The sequence below is a fragment of the Megalobrama amblycephala genome, linkage group LG11 (genome assembly GCF_018812025.1).
Source record: "Megalobrama amblycephala isolate DHTTF-2021 linkage group LG11, ASM1881202v1, whole genome shotgun sequence".
NCBI classification, from domain to species: domain Eukaryota; kingdom Metazoa; phylum Chordata; class Actinopteri; order Cypriniformes; family Xenocyprididae; genus Megalobrama; species Megalobrama amblycephala.
Genome location: NC_063054.1, coordinates 1,213,326 through 1,229,808, shown reverse-complemented (window position 1 = coordinate 1,229,808; position 16,483 = coordinate 1,213,326). Strand labels below are relative to the sequence as shown.

The following is a 16,483-nucleotide window of genomic DNA, read 5'->3' as shown; positions in this document are numbered from 1 at the left end:
GTTGGCTATTGCTACAAAAATAGGGTCACATATTAGTTTTCTTTCATCCAAGGGTTTGTTTGCCCAAAAATGGTCATTCTGTAACCATTTACTCATGTTGTTCCAAAATTGTATGACTTTCTTTTTTTCTCTGGAACACAAAAGAAGATTTGTTGAAGAATGCTGATAACCAAACAGTTTTTGTGACCATTGATTTCCATTGTATAGACATTTCTCTCAATACATTCTTTATGTTCCACAGAAGAAAGAAGGTCATACAGGTTTGAAAGACATGAGGGTGAGTAAAAGATGACAGAATGATAATTTCTGGGTGAATGATCCATGAAAACACAGACAGATTATTTTAAGGTTACATAAATCAGAAACTCTCAATCTAAAATTCCTTTAATAAACACACAGAGCTTTAAATAGTCCGCACCATTCACAGCTCCTCTCCTGTGGCCTCATGGGATAGTAAAGAGTCCATTGGATTCACACTTTAAAACATCAGCAGAAGTAGGTCATCTGGTACTTTTCACCTACTGTTTTATGAATACTGTGAATTCAGACGTACACATTTCATATACTGCTCTTCATATAGTATATATAGTCCTTAAGTTGATTCTTCTTGTGTTTATTCAGGATGAAAACAGATAAATGATGCTGTTTCCAACCTGGTATTAAGATGCGTTTTCAGTGATCTGATCACAAGTGGTCAGCCCGAGACACATTCAGCCACTACTCTACGAAAGCAATCTGGTTGAACGTGGTTTGGACTACCTCTGGAAGTGGTCAAGCTCCACCATTTATGCCTATTTACGGGTCGTCCACTTCTGATTTGGATTGACGAAAACGTATGTTTTTGAATTGACGGTGGTGTTCATTAATGAGGAGACAAAGTCGTCACTTAATGTTATATATATATATATATATATATATATATATATTAAATCAAATGCCTAAAAAAACAAAAATTTCGAGTTTTATTCCAAAATAATAACTCAAGGCAGTAACAATTTAAACAATACATTTTATTTGTGAACTGATGTTCAGCTGTTCCTTTTAATAGTCAACTTATTTCATCAGTCATCAAAGCTCAGTAAACACTGGAACAGACATGAAGATGTATCTTTAATTTCACCAATGCTGCTTGCTCACTAAAACCCCACAGTCATCATGTTTTCAGGCCATTTCATTTTTGATTTTGACGTGACACAAAGCAGTGATATCTAACTGGGTCAGTTGTGTACTTACTTTTTAAAGAGTCTTGCCTTTAGACCTTATTCATAGCAGCACCATCTTTGATTTTGAAGGGAATGAAAGTGAGGCTGTGAGGGATACATCTCTTCATTGGGTTGTACTGTTTTATAATGTGTTTTTGGATTGTTCTGCTGACGAAACACTGCAAAAAATTTATGTAGACAGAAAACTTCAGACAACATGAGCTGTGGAAAATTATAAGTGATCTAGGAGCTTATAAACAGATATGAATCTATCCCTCACAGCCTCACTTTCATACCTGTCATGATGCTGCTCTGAATAAGGTCTATTAACATCATTAACTATCATCATTTTGTTAATTTGGACTAATTTACGAACACGCACAAAACAAGAGCCGGGATTTATTGCACAAACCAATCAAATCCAATCACATCCATTCATAGCATGCTGGAGGCATTGCCTCCTCTCACATGACTTTCCCCCATTCATTTTCAATAACACCTCACACAAACCCACTGCAAGCTTTAGGGTGTGTGTTAAAACTCAATAGGCTCAGGGGAGGCAAGAGAGACACTGCCTCCCACTGTAACTTTACCTCTGTGTGTCGCTGTTGGACAGTGTTACTTTAGAAAAACTACTGATTTACACACTTTTTACTGTCACATTTTGTAATATTTGCATATCTTTATGTTTGTAATATGGATTATTTCCTCATCTAGTCTTTTTGAGGAGGCACTGCCTCCCTCGCCTCCTCAGAGGAAACGGCTCTGGTGTGAACAGGGCCTCGGTTCATTCTTGATAAGAATCAAACTGTTCAACTTCTGCTGAACTTTCTGTAGTTCTCAGGATCAGGTGGGCCTCAGACCTTTTGCTGATACTATTAACCTCACAAGGTTATGATGCTTATCTAGGTAGGGGTGAATTCAGGTTGATTGAGACTCTTTTTTTGTCATTGAGATGACTGGGAAAAAGTGTCCCAATCAACCTGAATTCACCCCTTTATTTGAGCTTACAGTTGGAGGCACATTTTCTCATTTTCATTTTCAGCCCTTTTTACCATGGATTGGAATGTGAGCAAAGAATTGCGTTTGACTAGAGGACACAAAGAATACACTTGATGTATCCTTCAAAATATGCAGCATGAAGGCCACGTAACGCCAAGGATCTTTGTGTATACTCATCTTTTTCTCTACGTTTTGGCCTTCTGTTCACACTGAGATGGCGTTTTTGTCCTGCGAAAACTGAGCTTTTTGAAAACGCTTTCCCAAGTGGATAAATTTGAAAACGCCGTTTTTGCTTTGTAGTGTGGACTGTGAAAATGGAGGTATTTAATACCGCTATTATGTGCTATTCACTTTCACACTGGTGCTAAAGATATGCTTTTTGTACACTATTCATATCGCAGTCCTGTAAAGATGACAGAAAATTTACTCGCAATTGTTGTCCTGCGGCAAAACATGAGGGCAGTTGTGTTTCAGACCAAACAGTGACCGAGTGCAACCTGGACGCATCAGTGAATGTTGAGATATTTTGCTAAATAAAATTATCCTGCCAGTAGCGTGAGAACTTGATTATGTCTGTATCATCTCAGTGAAATTTTATGATGTTTTATGCATATGCAGTAAGATGAATTTAGTGTTTTCCAACGTTTCAGTGCGGATGAGAAATTTTTGCAAAATGCTTGAAAACGCTAGTGTGGATGGAGAGCGTTTTGAAATGAAAACGCCATTTTCAAATATATATCCAGATTAATGTAGACGTAGCTTCTGTGTGTCAAAAGTCTGGTTACAAAATAACAAAAATATTAGCCAATGGTGATTCTATTGCCAATGTGTCCATAAGGGATGTCCACCTACTGGGATAGAGTGTGAAGAAAGTATATGAAGGGGAAAAAAGAAAAGAAAAAAAGATCAGATTCACTTTTCCCCATGATAAAGAGATAATGATTAAGGGCAGTGCTGAGTCTAGTAAGCTTATGCATTGCCATTCATCTCAATGGCAGCTGGTCAGCTGGAGCATGTATCTGCCATGTTTGTTCCTGGACACTTATGTGCCCTTCACGTGGAGTCGGAAATATTGTAATTATGAGTTCAGAGCACAAGAATGACGTATAGTGAGGAACTCTCAATTCTAGATGATACACAAGTTGCCAAGTTGTTACGTTGGAAGGCGTCTTGATTTGAAACGTGCTGGCGGAAACACTGATCTGTATCTGTATAATAATCTGTAGATCATTGAGCAGAAAATAAGTCTGTAGAGAATTATAATGAATGATTTTGCCAGTTATTTTAATTTTACATATTGTACCATGTCAAATATGTGCGGGACAGCTGATAAATAACTAGTTAATCACTCAACTTTCGCGGTTTGCTTAAAGGTGCAATATGTAAGATTTCTGTCTGCTAGAGGCCTATTCAAAACAAAGGCGTAGCTTGATGATGCCAAGTTTGAGTGCGGAATCTTGGGACATGTGGTCTTCACCTCACAGCCAGTGGAAACAATCGGGATAGGACTCGGGAAGAAATCATGTTCATGGATACGATTATTAACTGTAACTGTATTAACTGTAGTATGAAGCAGAGCAGGAGCGAGCTGAACGAGGAGCTGGAGCGATTGATCAACACACGCCTCACGAGCAGCTGGACTTTTATTATGGCACAGTCGCCGGCGCTGCTTTCACTTTTCTGGTCATGAGTATAAGGTAACGCAGCTCTGTTTATCATATTAGATTTGAGAGTGTTGAAAATTGTTATAACGTTACTCTGTGCGTTCACTCAGCGAATTCATTTTAAAACGTATTTTATGATGGAGAAAATCCTGTATTACTGTTACTAAAAATAAAGCTGCATCTGATTATGCTATGTTAGCTACTTGACAAAATAGTGTTTTTCTCTGAGGCAGGGTAAAGCATGGTACTCGCAAAAAAAATCCAGAACATTATTTAAACAAAAAATGTGTTGAACTATATAACTATTAGTTTTCTGTCTATAAACGTAACCAAACAGTTGTTCCCTTGTCTATTAAAATGTAATATATTAAAGCGACTTTGGTGTTTCCATGGTTTCTACAAAATAAAACCGGAAACTGAGGGTAACGCGGGTATGATGTAATCGACCCTTCGCAAAGACCCGCCCCCCTTAGTTACTGTTGCTTTGTCCGACAAGCCATGGCACTGTCTCGCCACACAGAGTGAAAAATACATCGCAGAGCAAAGAGGACACTGACAACACGTTGATAGACAAGACAGAGCAGGTTACTTATGATATTAAACAAAGTCCCAGCTTTCAAAAATTCATTTAAAAATCTTTTTAAGAAATTCTAACAATAAAAACTCTTTAATGTGTTGTGACAGATCACTGTACCTCCTCAGCTCAAGCGGCTCGTGAACCGATCATCTCTTCCTACTAGTTCATTAATAGCATCAAATAAACATGAATGAACATCAGAAGGAATGTCGTTTAAAACGCGGAAAGACATCAGTAAGCTACACACCATTTTTCAAGTTAAAGTCCACCGAGGTTTGAAGATCATTCATTAATCTTCAAACTCCTGACTGCTTTGTCGGACAAAATGTCGGATTTGGCGTTATGACTGATCGCTTGTCAATCAAACTCCCGACAAAGGGTCAATTGACAGGCGACTCCTCAAACGTCCCGGAGCTTTGGTTAAAATTGCAATTTTCTCAATATTTACAAATAGTTGCAAACATTTGGGGTATTGTAAATACTCGAGTGAACAAAATATATGTCCTAGTGGTTTTTACTGCAAAAATCTTACATAATGCAGCACAAACATAACGTTTTGATAACCATCCATTTATAAGTAAAAGATATTAGAATAATTCAGGTAGTTATTTGGGTCATATTTGGTTTGTTTATGTTCCACATGAATAATCAGAGGTATGAGCTTCCTGTGGGTCCATTTCACAAGTTCTAAAGAAAAAACGAATAGGCCTACTTGATTAATGATGCGTTTGCAAACTACTATCGTTTATTTCCTATTGTTTCACAGTGTTGTTTCTCCTGTTTTATTGTTATTATTGTAGTAAAATGTTATATATTATTCTTCATTCAGTTCTCCCCGCCCTGTAGAAGGCCCAGCCCGTGATCGGCTGCGTCAGAAACCCCATCGATGCGCGCGGGCGTGAGTGCGCGCTCGCGAGAGAGGCAGTTGATAGGGAGCACCGCGCGTGAGCAGCGCCGCCCGCCATTTTACATTATTGGGAATCAAGCGGAGCTCCGCCGGGGAGTCATTTACCCGCCCCCAGAACACATATTCAACACAAACAGACCCGAACAGACCAGCAAAACATCGTCAGGTAAGCATGCGGCCGCTCTGGGCCACCTTTCGTAGCGTTTCTCGCGGCGGAGGGTTTTATTTGACCGGTGTTTGGAAACAATGTGCTGGGCGCGCGGGGGGAGGGGTTTTACCGGACACGTTAAACACGCGCTAGCCTCATGAGAGCAGGCCTTTAAAACACATTAAATGCATATATATATCCAGTGGTGCATTTTATTAGTAATTACAGCGTGTGGCTGCACACTAGACTCGGTCATGTTGTGTTTGTGTGTGTGAGTCACGCTGCTGGGTTAGTAAGCTAATGCTAATGCAGCTACATTGACTGAAGACACGCGCCGGAAGCAGATTTAACACACTAAACTGTTTTTATCTCGCAGCTTCTATAATATTATTGTGGAAAATGCATTAATGATATGTTTTTGTCGTCTTGCAGCTGTTATAAGGGTAATCTGGTCGGTGTGTAGCTGTGCAGGGCCTGAGACCCATGCTGCACGCGCGCGAATAGAGACTCCTCGCCGACGCGCGCACGTGTGTTTTTAACCAATAATGATTTTAATGTGTGTTTGCACGCGGATATCGGTCGTAGATGCTGTTTAATATAAGTTTAGTCTCTTTCTGGAGTTTAGAGTGAATGAACTCACTGATTTATTATAATGAAGGAAGATGGGTTGCGTGAGGGGATGAAGCATCACACCACCTAATGTTGTTTGCAAACATTGTAGATGGTTGTGGAGTGAGAGGAACATTTATTCTGTCTGTAGGTGTTTAGGGAGTATGCATAACTGTGTAAGAAAAGCTGAAACGTTATTTTAAGCATTGCATGCAGGTTAAAACAATCTGGATGATTTTGAGACTCCTCATAAAATTGAATACCCACGTAATTTGTGTAATTGTCTACCCAAACCTGCAATAATTTGGCTCATTGCATTTGAACAGATTTCTGGAGACATGGCCACAGAACATATTAATGGGAATGGTACAGAAGAACCAATGGACACGACTGCTGCAGTTACCCATTCTGACCACTTCAACACTTTATTAGAAGCTGGTTTACCACAAAAAGTTGCTGAAAAGCTAGATGAAATTTACCTAGCAGGTAAGCCAAATCTCGGACCCTCCAAATTGACATCCTTTTTGCATCACATTCAAATGCATGTTGAACTGTACGTGTCATATGTTTTCTTGCATAGGGAATTGGCAGGTAATTAGCAACTTTGTGTGGTTTCACTGCAAAATGGGTACTGCAGCGTTAAATGATGCTGAATTGTAATGGCACACCGGCCCACAGAAATAAAGGCTGGATTGAGCGTGTCTGGTCCGACCCTTTCTGGGGATTAGCTCTCCGTTGTTAAAGGGGGGTGGGGAGGGGTCCGTCCCGGGGGGACGCGGGCCAGCTGGGCATATGCCGGGACAATAGAGGCAGCTGTCTGGAGCGGAGACAGGTGATGTGCCCCTACGGCTTATCACTAACAGATGCTAATTGTGAAGGGGGTGAGAGGGGCTCGGCTCTTCTGGGATAATCATTCATACTTGTGTTATTATATTAATGGGGAGCTGCTATTGACTGCGGGTGTAGCGTTAGAGATGGGATTTATCATGCAATTCCAATATTTTTTTTTATTGCTAATATCATGATGGCTGATATAAAGCCAATAGGCTGTGTGATATCTTAATTTAAAGACAAATAACTCTTGCATAATTGCAACTAATTGCTTCAATAAAATGAACTTATTTTACATTTTTCAAATTGGAGAGAATTTATTGGAAAATATCAACATGCAAAAAATTATTTGAATTTAAAATCTGTAAAATAAACATTTACTTTAGATAGAAACTTCTTGATTCTGATTATAGTGTTGATTAAACTTTTTTTATTATTGTATTTTTCCTAAACAAAGACAGGAAAAAAGACTTCATACACTTAGTAATCTGGTTTGTAAGCACTGGGAATCAATTCCTCAAATTGAGAACAGATAGTGTTAATTTTACTTACTTTACACAGTGAATAAGACATAGCGGCTGACTAGATGCATAGTTTGAAATGTGTAGCATCATGGAGAAAGTACACTCATTTTTATACAGGCTACAAATGCACGCTTCAGAAGATCTAACAGTTGGGTTTGCCAAACCTGAGGTTTAAGTGTTTTAGATGTTCAAAGACTTTTAAAGATATAAATGCATATTTGCTGATAGTATTTGAAGGTATTATAGCATTTTTATTTCTATTACTAATACACAAGCAAACGCTATTTCACTTTTTGGTATATTGTTCACTTTCTGGTATATTGTTCACTTTCTTTGTTTAGCAGTTCTAATTAGACAGAACTGTTAAACGAAGACTGGTAAACTAATGAAGATTGAGAGTGTGAGCTCAGGTGCTAGCATTAAAGGATAGTTCACCCAAAAATGAAAATTTGATGTTATCTGCTTACCCCCAGGCATCCAAGATGTAGGTGACTGTTTCTTCAGTAGAACACAAATGATGATTTTTAACTCCAACCGTTGCCGTCTGTCAGTCGTATAATGCGTTGAATCGGTAACACCATCTATAAGAGTAAAAAAAAACATGCACAGACAAATCCAAATTAAACCCTACAGCTCATGACGACACATTGATGTCCTAAGACATGAAAAGATCGGTTTGTGCGAGAAACCGAACAGTATTTATATAATTTTTACCTCTAATACACCACTTTGTCCAACTACCGTTTCAATGCATTATACGACTGACAGACGGCAACGGTTTGAGTTAAAAATCATCATTCCTGTTCTACTGAAGAAGAAAGGTCACCTACATCTTGGATGCCCTGGGGGTAAGCAGATAAACATCAAACTTTCATTTTTGGGTGAACTATCCCTTTAAAAACAAGTGCAGTCAATGTCACCTCCAACAGCTATCGGCCTAACAGAAAAATACATCAGCCAATGGCAATGCTGATAAAGTTCCAAATATCAGCTGACGTATCAACCACTAGAATTGTCAGATCTTCAGACAGCCAATTACTCCTGGAGTATATAATGACTTTAAAAGTGTTTATCCCATAGTCTCCAGTGACTGGAGAAGTCATTAGCATTGCTGCCATTCCTGAAGTCTGTACTGATGCCCAGTCCAAATGATGATTCATATGAACTCTCTCTCTGAGAAACTCTGGTACACTGAGGAATATTCAATAATCTGACTGGATGGGCCGTAAAGCATCCTGCAGTTCCTGACATCACTTGGCAACGCTGAGGTTTCCCTGGTTTTCTCCCTGCAGGCCTTGTGGCGCACAGTGACCTGGATGAGAGGGCCATTGAAGCACTGAAAGAGTTCAATGAGGAAGGTGCACTGCAAGTTCTCGTCCAGTTCAAAGAGAGCGATCTATCCCATGTGCAAGTAAGTGCACTCACTTTGCTGTTTGAGAAATTCGGGTGAAACATGGAAAGGTTTTACTAACACTCTCACGCTCTAACCTAGAACAAAAGTGCCTTTCTCTGTGGAGTGATGAAGACCTACAGGCAGAGAGAGAAACAGGGGACCAAAGTTCTAGATTCCACTAAAGGACCAGATGAAGCAAAAATTAAGGTGCGTTTTGGCCTTTTAACATAGTTTCTATTAAATGCGTGCCTGTGTTGATTCATTGTTTTGGTCTTGTTTTTCAGATTTTGCTTGATAGAACAGGCTACACCCTTGATGTCACTACAGGTCAGCGCAAGTACGGTGGCCCTCCGCCAGAGTCCGTCTACACAGGAGCTCAGCCCACGGTTGGGACGGAGGTAATTCACATCAGGACGGTGGCACTCATGCTATGAAATGGTGAATTACGCGGAGCAGTTAAGCGCTAGATCAGGTGTCTTCAAAGGCTGTCCAAATGATGAGTTATGTACACTGTGCTGGAGTAACTTTGTTACGCTGACAGTTACCGCTAAGATCTGACTCGACAGCCTCTGCACATTTGAGAGCCATCTGTCTGCTCTAAAACCAAGCAGATGCTGCTCACATGTTCGAAGGTACACTAAAGGCCCGATATACTCGCTGCAACGCTTTTTTATTTGCTTATTTGTAAAGTTTGAAACACCTTTGCTGCTATATACTGTTAGCAAACATCCTGACAATCAAAGTAACATGGTGCAGCCACATAATGCGGTAACTAAATGAAAATAACCCTGGTCACAATCAAGTATTATAGAGTGGTTATGGTTAATAAATGACTTGCATTACCTTCGGGTTCATTATTGTTTAGTGCATGTTTATGGCTGATACCTTGAAGATAAAGTTGCTCTGTGGGGTGTTTAGATTGGCTCTAATCTGTCAGACAGGCTCATTGACTGCTCTATTCTCTCTATGCTGCAGATCTTCGTGGGGAAGATCCCGAGGGACTTGTTTGAAGATGAGCTAGTGCCTCTGTTTGAGAAGGCAGGGCCAATCTGGGACTTGCGTCTGATGATGGATCCTCTGAGCGGCCTGAACAGGGGCTATGCCTTCCTCACGTTCTGCACTAAAGAGGCTGCACAGGAGGCCGTCAAGCTAGTAAGACAAACGAATCCATACAGATCCATTCATAGTGTATCTTCTACCTTCAATTATCAATACATGACAAATGTGCAGTTGGGTAGTGATAGTCATTGGTGTTGCTTTGCAAGTGAGTCTTTAAAAATGCAACAGTTGTTCAAGTTTTCAATCCCTGTTTTTCTGCCCTCAGTGTAACAATCATGAAATTCGCCCTGGCAAACATATTGGCGTGTGTATATCAGTGGCAAACAACAGACTCTTTGTGGGCTCCATTCCCAAGAGCAAGACAAAAGAACAGATTGTTGAAGAGTTTTCCAAAGTCACAGGTGAGCTTTGCCTTGAAGTGAGGGCGCATTCCTGTGCATCTCGGCGTTTTCTCGACATGCTCCATTTATTTACATTCTTTAAAAATTAAGAAGGATTTAATGTTTTTCTTTTTCTTTCTTAGAGGGTCTTACTGACGTAATCCTTTACCATCAGCCGGATGATAAGAAAAAGAACAGGGGCTTCTGTTTTCTGGAGTATGAGGACCATAAAACAGCAGCGCAAGCTCGACGGAGGCTCATGAGCGGCAAGGTGAAGGTCTGGGGCAATGTGGTCACCGTCGAGTGGGCCGACCCTATTGAGGATCCCGACCCGGAGGTCATGGCGAAGGTCAGAACATGATCCACAAAGTGCAAAACCAGGAGTTTTTCCTGAAGCTTTATGAGACTATCACTTTCTCGTCTGATAGGTCCATGATCGCCAACTTTGCTTCCAGATGTACGCTCTTCTGAAGTACTAGTTTTATGCTGACTTGACAGTCATTTCAAGATGGTGTTTTTAGCCACTGTCTTGTGGTTTTAAACTTATCTAAACGCTTATTTAGGATCTAACTTAGGATCGGATCTTATATCTAGGGAGCTCACGTTGTCATCTCATCTGCTCTTAGGTGAAAGTGTTGTTTGTCAGAAACCTGGCAAACAGCGTCACAGAGGAAATACTTGAAAAAGCATTCGGCCAGTTTGGCAAACTGGAGCGAGTAAAGAAACTGAAAGACTATGCCTTCATTCACTTTGACGAAAGGGATGGAGCGGTCAAGGTGAGAGCGCTTTTGAACAGCATTTAATTTGGTTGGAAAGTGTTTTTAATGGTCATTACAGTGGTGTTGACAACGTGGATGTTTGCAGGCGCTGGCAGAAATGAACGGCAAAGATTTAGAGGGAGAGCACATTGAGATTGTGTTTGCCAAGCCACCCGACCAGAAGCGGAAAGAGAGGAAGGCGCAGCGTCAAGCAGCGAAGACGCAAATGTGAGTTTTACAGATTTACATCAGGGGTGTCCAACTCTGCTCCTGCAGAGCTGCCTTTCTGCAGATTTCAGCTCCAACACACTTGTTTTCAAGTCACACTGAAGACCTTTTTCAGGTTTGTTTGATGAGGTTTGGAGCTGAACTCTGCAGCCCTCCAGGATCCCCTTGATTTACATGAATACATCACTGAGGTGACCGATCTTGGAGCAGCTCGTAATTTTATGCGAATATAAACTCACATTTTATGCTCTTTTCTCACAGGTATGATGATTACTACTACTACGGCCCTCCTCAAATGCCGCCTCCTGCCAGGGGCCGGGGCAGGGGTGCCAGTCGGGGTGGTTACTCTTACCCGCCCGACTATTACGGCTACGAAGATTACTACGATTATTATGGTTACGATTACCATAACTACAGGGGCGGCTACGACGACCCGTACTTCGGCTACGATGATTTCCAGGCGCCCGCTCGAGGCAGAGGGGGGCGCGGCGGGGCTAGAGGTGGGGCGTCTCCTGCACGTGCCAGAGGGGCCAGCGCTCCACGGGGCAGGGCGGGCTTCCCACAGCGCGGAGGTGCCGGAGGCGGTCTGGGAGTGAGCAGGGGCCCACGCGGAGGAGCCAGAGGCGGGGTTCTGCCGAGAGGGCGCGGGGTACGTGGTGCTCGGGGTGGACGCGGTGGAAATGTAGGAGGCAAGCGCAAAGCTGATGGCTACAACCAGCCAGATTCCAAACGGCGCCAGACCATTAATCAGAACTGGGGCTCGCAACCCATTGCACAGCAACCCTTGCAAGGTGGCGATCATTCTGGTAACTATGGTTACAAATCTGACAACCAGGAGTTTTATCAGGATTCTTTTGGGCAACAGTGGAAGTAGAGAATGTAGGGCTTTTTTTGTTTTCTTTTCAATAAAAACAAAACAAAACCCTTTTTATAGAGACTTGATTGGCCCTCAAATCCATTAAAGGTTGCCTCTCTCCTCCTCCTGGCGGGTTTTTTTTGTACATATTTTAAGAATCCGCTTGGACTCGATCAGTAGTCACTCCCACCTGCTTCTGCCGAACTGTTTTTGTTTTATGTTTTGTTTGGAAGTCGTTTCCTACTTTTTAAAAATCGGGATTGAAATTTTTAAATTTGCAATTTTGTGCTCAATCTGTCTATTTGGCTATATAGTACCATGTATGTTCATAGGAATTTTGCTCTTCATGTCTTAAGTAGGTAACAGCAACAACAACAAAAAAAAAAGACGAAAAATGAAAAGGAAAAAAAAAAATCACTGTCTCTTAAACTTGTATTCAACAAAGAAAAAAGTAAAAAAAAAAAATTGCTATTTGTATGTTACAAAAGATAATGCTAGTCAAATAGCTTGTCTTGTTTTTGGGGAAAACGATTTAAAAAAAAAAGAGAAAAGGAAAACAAAGGACTTTGATCCTTATTTTTGGCTTTACATTTTGGCTTGTATTCTTTGCTGTTTGTCTGCTTGAATAAACATACACGCACCAGTGTACAAAAACTCAAATTGTGTTTCAAATTCATGTTTCGGCAAATTCTCTCTTCAAATTGCCTACAAATTTATGGCTCCTTGTGGAAGAAAAGGACTAAAGGTTTGCCTGTAGACATGTGCTGCTACCTCACTCTGCATGCCTTCAAATTGATATCACCAAGTCGAAGTCCGCATCCTCTCTCCACTCAAGCTTTGTGTAAATACATACCCCATTTCACACGATCTCCTCCAACTGAGAGGCTTTTCTTTACTCCGATTCACTGCCATTGCAATTTTTGGGAACCTTCTCTCCCGAGGTCCCTGTGTGTTTTGGCTTCAATGGGGTTTTGTTAGAGAAACTCCTCGAGGACCGAGGCTAAACTCGATGATAGCCACAGAAAGCACAATTTGATGCAAAGCGGCGTGTCCAGATGAGGCGTCTTTGTCGCTGGAAGCTCTAACTCTCTTTGCCCTTGCACGTTTGTCCCAAATTTTGAAGCAACAGTGGGAAACTACCATGCATGACTTTTGCCTTTTGTTTTTCCTCTTTCGTATCTCTCATAACCCTTCCCACCCCTTCAGATCCTCCCACTGTTCTGCTTGTTTCTCTCAGGCTCCTTTCACTTGTGCATGCCAGAACCTGTAGGGTGTCGTAGCCTCTAGTGAATGCATTTCGCTTTCTCTTTCCTTGACATCCCTTGCGGTCGTTTTTGTGTCCTTGTGTGAATTTTTCTTTTTCCTTTGTGTTGTATTCATTGTTAACGCTCCTCTAATTTGTGTTCCTTTTGTTACCTGGCTAGCAGGGAAAAGGGGTCGAGGCTGGTCCTGACATGTCCCAGTGAAGACTGACTAGATCAGTGGGGTCACGCCAGGTGCTGCCAGCGGATGTGATGGTAAGGTCCGTTCCACGGTCCAACTCAGTTCCTGCCTTACGGAAGCATATCTTCTCCCTGTCTGCCTCCAAGATTGCCATCAACGCAAAGTCACGATTTAGACATGTTTGGACTCTTCTTTGTGTATTGTTTTCTTTGTTTTTGTATTTAACTTTTTAAGTTTATAAGAATGTCCCAGAACCCTTGTGTCATGAACGAAAATGCCATTTACAGTTACTTATGGAGGTCAAGTAGCCCAAAGGAGTTTTATCCTTAAACGTTACATGTATTTTGCACTTTGTAGATGTTTGAAGTGGCTTGGAGGAGCTTGATGCTGTTGTGTATATTTTTTGTGCATTTTAACTGCGGCTTATCATGAGGATGAACATGTTAAGCTTGTATTTGAGTCTTGCGTTTTATTTTTATTTTTTTCTCTTGGTTGTTACAACCTGGTGTGATTTGACCAGGCATTCCAGGTTAAATGGTTCTTTTCTGAACCCTTTTTTAGGATTTTTTTTTTTTTTTTTTTTTTTTTTTTTTTTTGGAAAGGGTTGGTTAACTACCTCATCCTGGAGGCTGAAACTGCCCTATCTGTACTGTACATACGGAGACCTAATGCAAGCAGGGCTTTTTATATTCAACTTATGCACAAGGGCAACATCAGAGCCAATGTACCTAGTGTATTATAGTCCTTTTGTAATAATGCTGAACAGTCAGACTGGGCATGTGAATGACACTCATGTGATGAGTCTAAAGAAGCATCAGTCTGAGCTGCCTCTGAGGATGTAGTTACAGGTTTGGAAGACGGGTGACGAGGACGTCACTTGTTCGTAAAGGCTTGAACTTGAGGAAAAAGCTACTTTGAGAAGCTTTAGCTGCGTTTCTCAGAACCCTGCCCCAAATGAATTGCATTTTAAAGCTTTATTTTAAGAACACGCAGTCCACATTGATGGCTGCTTGATCGATTTTGAAACCAACACCATCCCTTTTGTGTACTGTGCCACCTGGACATGCACGATCGTTTTTAAAGGTAAGTTCAGAGTATCACTTTCGCATCAAGACCGTTCAGATCGAACTGGTGCTTCCGCTTTCTCCTCTTGACGGAGGCAGTTAGGCTGGTCTGGCTCTATCAGCTGCGATCGATCTCTGTACTCGAGCTTTGCTCCATCTCCATCCCTGGCGCTGATCCTGAATCAGACTGGATTGGTGAGAGCTGCTCCATTATTCAGTCTGTAACGAGAGCTGTGCTCAGGGCGGACAGGACGTATGATGTCATTGAACTGGGCACACCGTAGCTGCCTTTTCGTCACATTTAATGTGATGGGTTATTGAGATATGCATCATTTTGGGCATGTTATTGGTAACTTCAATCCTCTTGTGTGCTCGTACAGGGTTTATACATTTTTAAAGGGATTCTGTTGATGTTTCAGTTTCTTTTTGTTTTGCCTCTTTAAAAAGTATTGACTGGATTTTTGAATATGACTGACTCCACAATTATTTCTGTATCACCATCAAGCCATTTTTATAAAAAATGGTGTTTTAAAGTACTGCTGCATAACAAGTGTTTTTGCATTCCTGCAAATAAATTTTGTAAAATGAAAAGGTGTGGTCTCACTCGATGCTCTTCTGTCTCCAGAATGCTTTAATCTCTGTGGCATTGGGTAACATTTGTTTTGTTTTATTGAATGTTTAAAAAGCATTTATTACTCGCCTTCATGCCGTTTCATACCCGTAAGTCTTTCGTGCATCTTTGGAACGCAAATTGAGATTTTTTTTTTTGTTTTTTTTTTGATGAAATCCGATGGCTCCGTGAGGCCTGCATAGCCAGCAATGACATTTCCTCTCTCAAGATCCATTAATGTACTAAAAACATACTTAAATCAGTTCATGTGAGTACAGTGGTTCAATATTAATATTATAAAGCGATGCAAATATTTTTGGTGCACCAAAAAAACCTAAAATGACATATAATGATGGCCGATTTCAAAACACTGCTTCAGGAAGCTTCGGAGCGTTATGAATCAGCGGTTCGGAGCGCCAAAGTCACGTGATTTCAGCAGTTTGACATGCAATCCGAATCATGATTCGACACGCTGATTCATAACGCTCCGAAGCTTCCTGAAGCAGTGTTTTGAAATCGGCCATCATTATATGTCATTGTTTTTTTTTTTGGCGCACCAAAAATATTCTCGTGGCTTTATAATATTAATATTGAACCACTGTACTCACATGAACTGATTTAAACATGTTTTTAGTACATTAATGGATCTTGAGAGAGGAAATGTCATTGCTGTCTATGCAGGCCTCACTGAGCCATCATATTTCATCAAAAATATCTTAATTTGTGACATTATTTTCATTTTTGGGTGAACTAACCCTTTAAAATCAAGCTTGTTTACAAACGGGATCCCAAAATTACACTGCTTCCATTAGCCTGGCTAAAGGTTGTGTTCAATAACTATATGAATTCACAACATATTTGTAAATTTTGCAGATGCTCTGTGTAAATTGTGGAAAATGCATCAAGCTTTTTGACATTAAAATATTCCTAGTACAACGCTGGGCTGTTGAAATATGAGTGTTAAAGATCAGCTGGTTGGTCACTAACTCAGTTGCACAGTGATGTGGTCAAATCAGTGCTTGCCAGGGATCATAAGGAGCTCAGTCACCACACGTTTTGAGCTGTAGATGGCGCTCTGTTCAAGCAGATATGAGCTTAGTGTGCTTTAAAAATAGGGAACAAATAGAGCAGAATTTTCCTACCAACGAGGGGTCAGACAAGGTTGCCAATTGAGCCCCACTCTATTTAACATTTATATAAATTAATTAGCCAAAGCAATAAATAATTA

At 40.8% G+C, this 16,483-nt stretch overlaps 1 protein-coding gene across 10 annotated transcripts; it reads left to right on the top strand.

The window, feature by feature from the left end:
* The first annotated feature begins 5,302 nt into the window (after window positions 1–5,302).
* LOC125278860 (synaptotagmin binding, cytoplasmic RNA interacting protein) lies at window positions 5,303–15,236 on the top strand. Of its 10 annotated transcripts, none has more exons than XM_048208246.1 (12): window positions 5,384–5,518; window positions 6,436–6,595; window positions 8,757–8,875; window positions 8,957–9,064; window positions 9,142–9,255; window positions 9,833–10,009; window positions 10,182–10,317; window positions 10,440–10,645; window positions 10,923–11,072; window positions 11,161–11,282; window positions 11,544–11,931; window positions 13,566–15,236. In XM_048208246.1, exons 2-12 carry the CDS (start codon window positions 6,448–6,450, stop codon window positions 13,602–13,604), a joined length of 1,707 nt encoding a protein of 568 aa, XP_048064203.1. In that variant the 5' UTR covers window positions 5,384–5,518; window positions 6,436–6,447; the 3' UTR covers window positions 13,605–15,236. The 10 variants fall into 10 exon arrangements, with proteins under 10 accessions (XP_048064198.1, XP_048064197.1, XP_048064196.1 ...); XM_048208245.1 differs by having other exon boundaries at window positions 13,563–15,236; XM_048208241.1 differs by lacking the exon at window positions 6,436–6,595 and having other exon boundaries at window positions 5,303–5,518; window positions 11,544–12,073.
* Window positions 15,237–16,483: the final 1,247 nt, after the last annotated feature.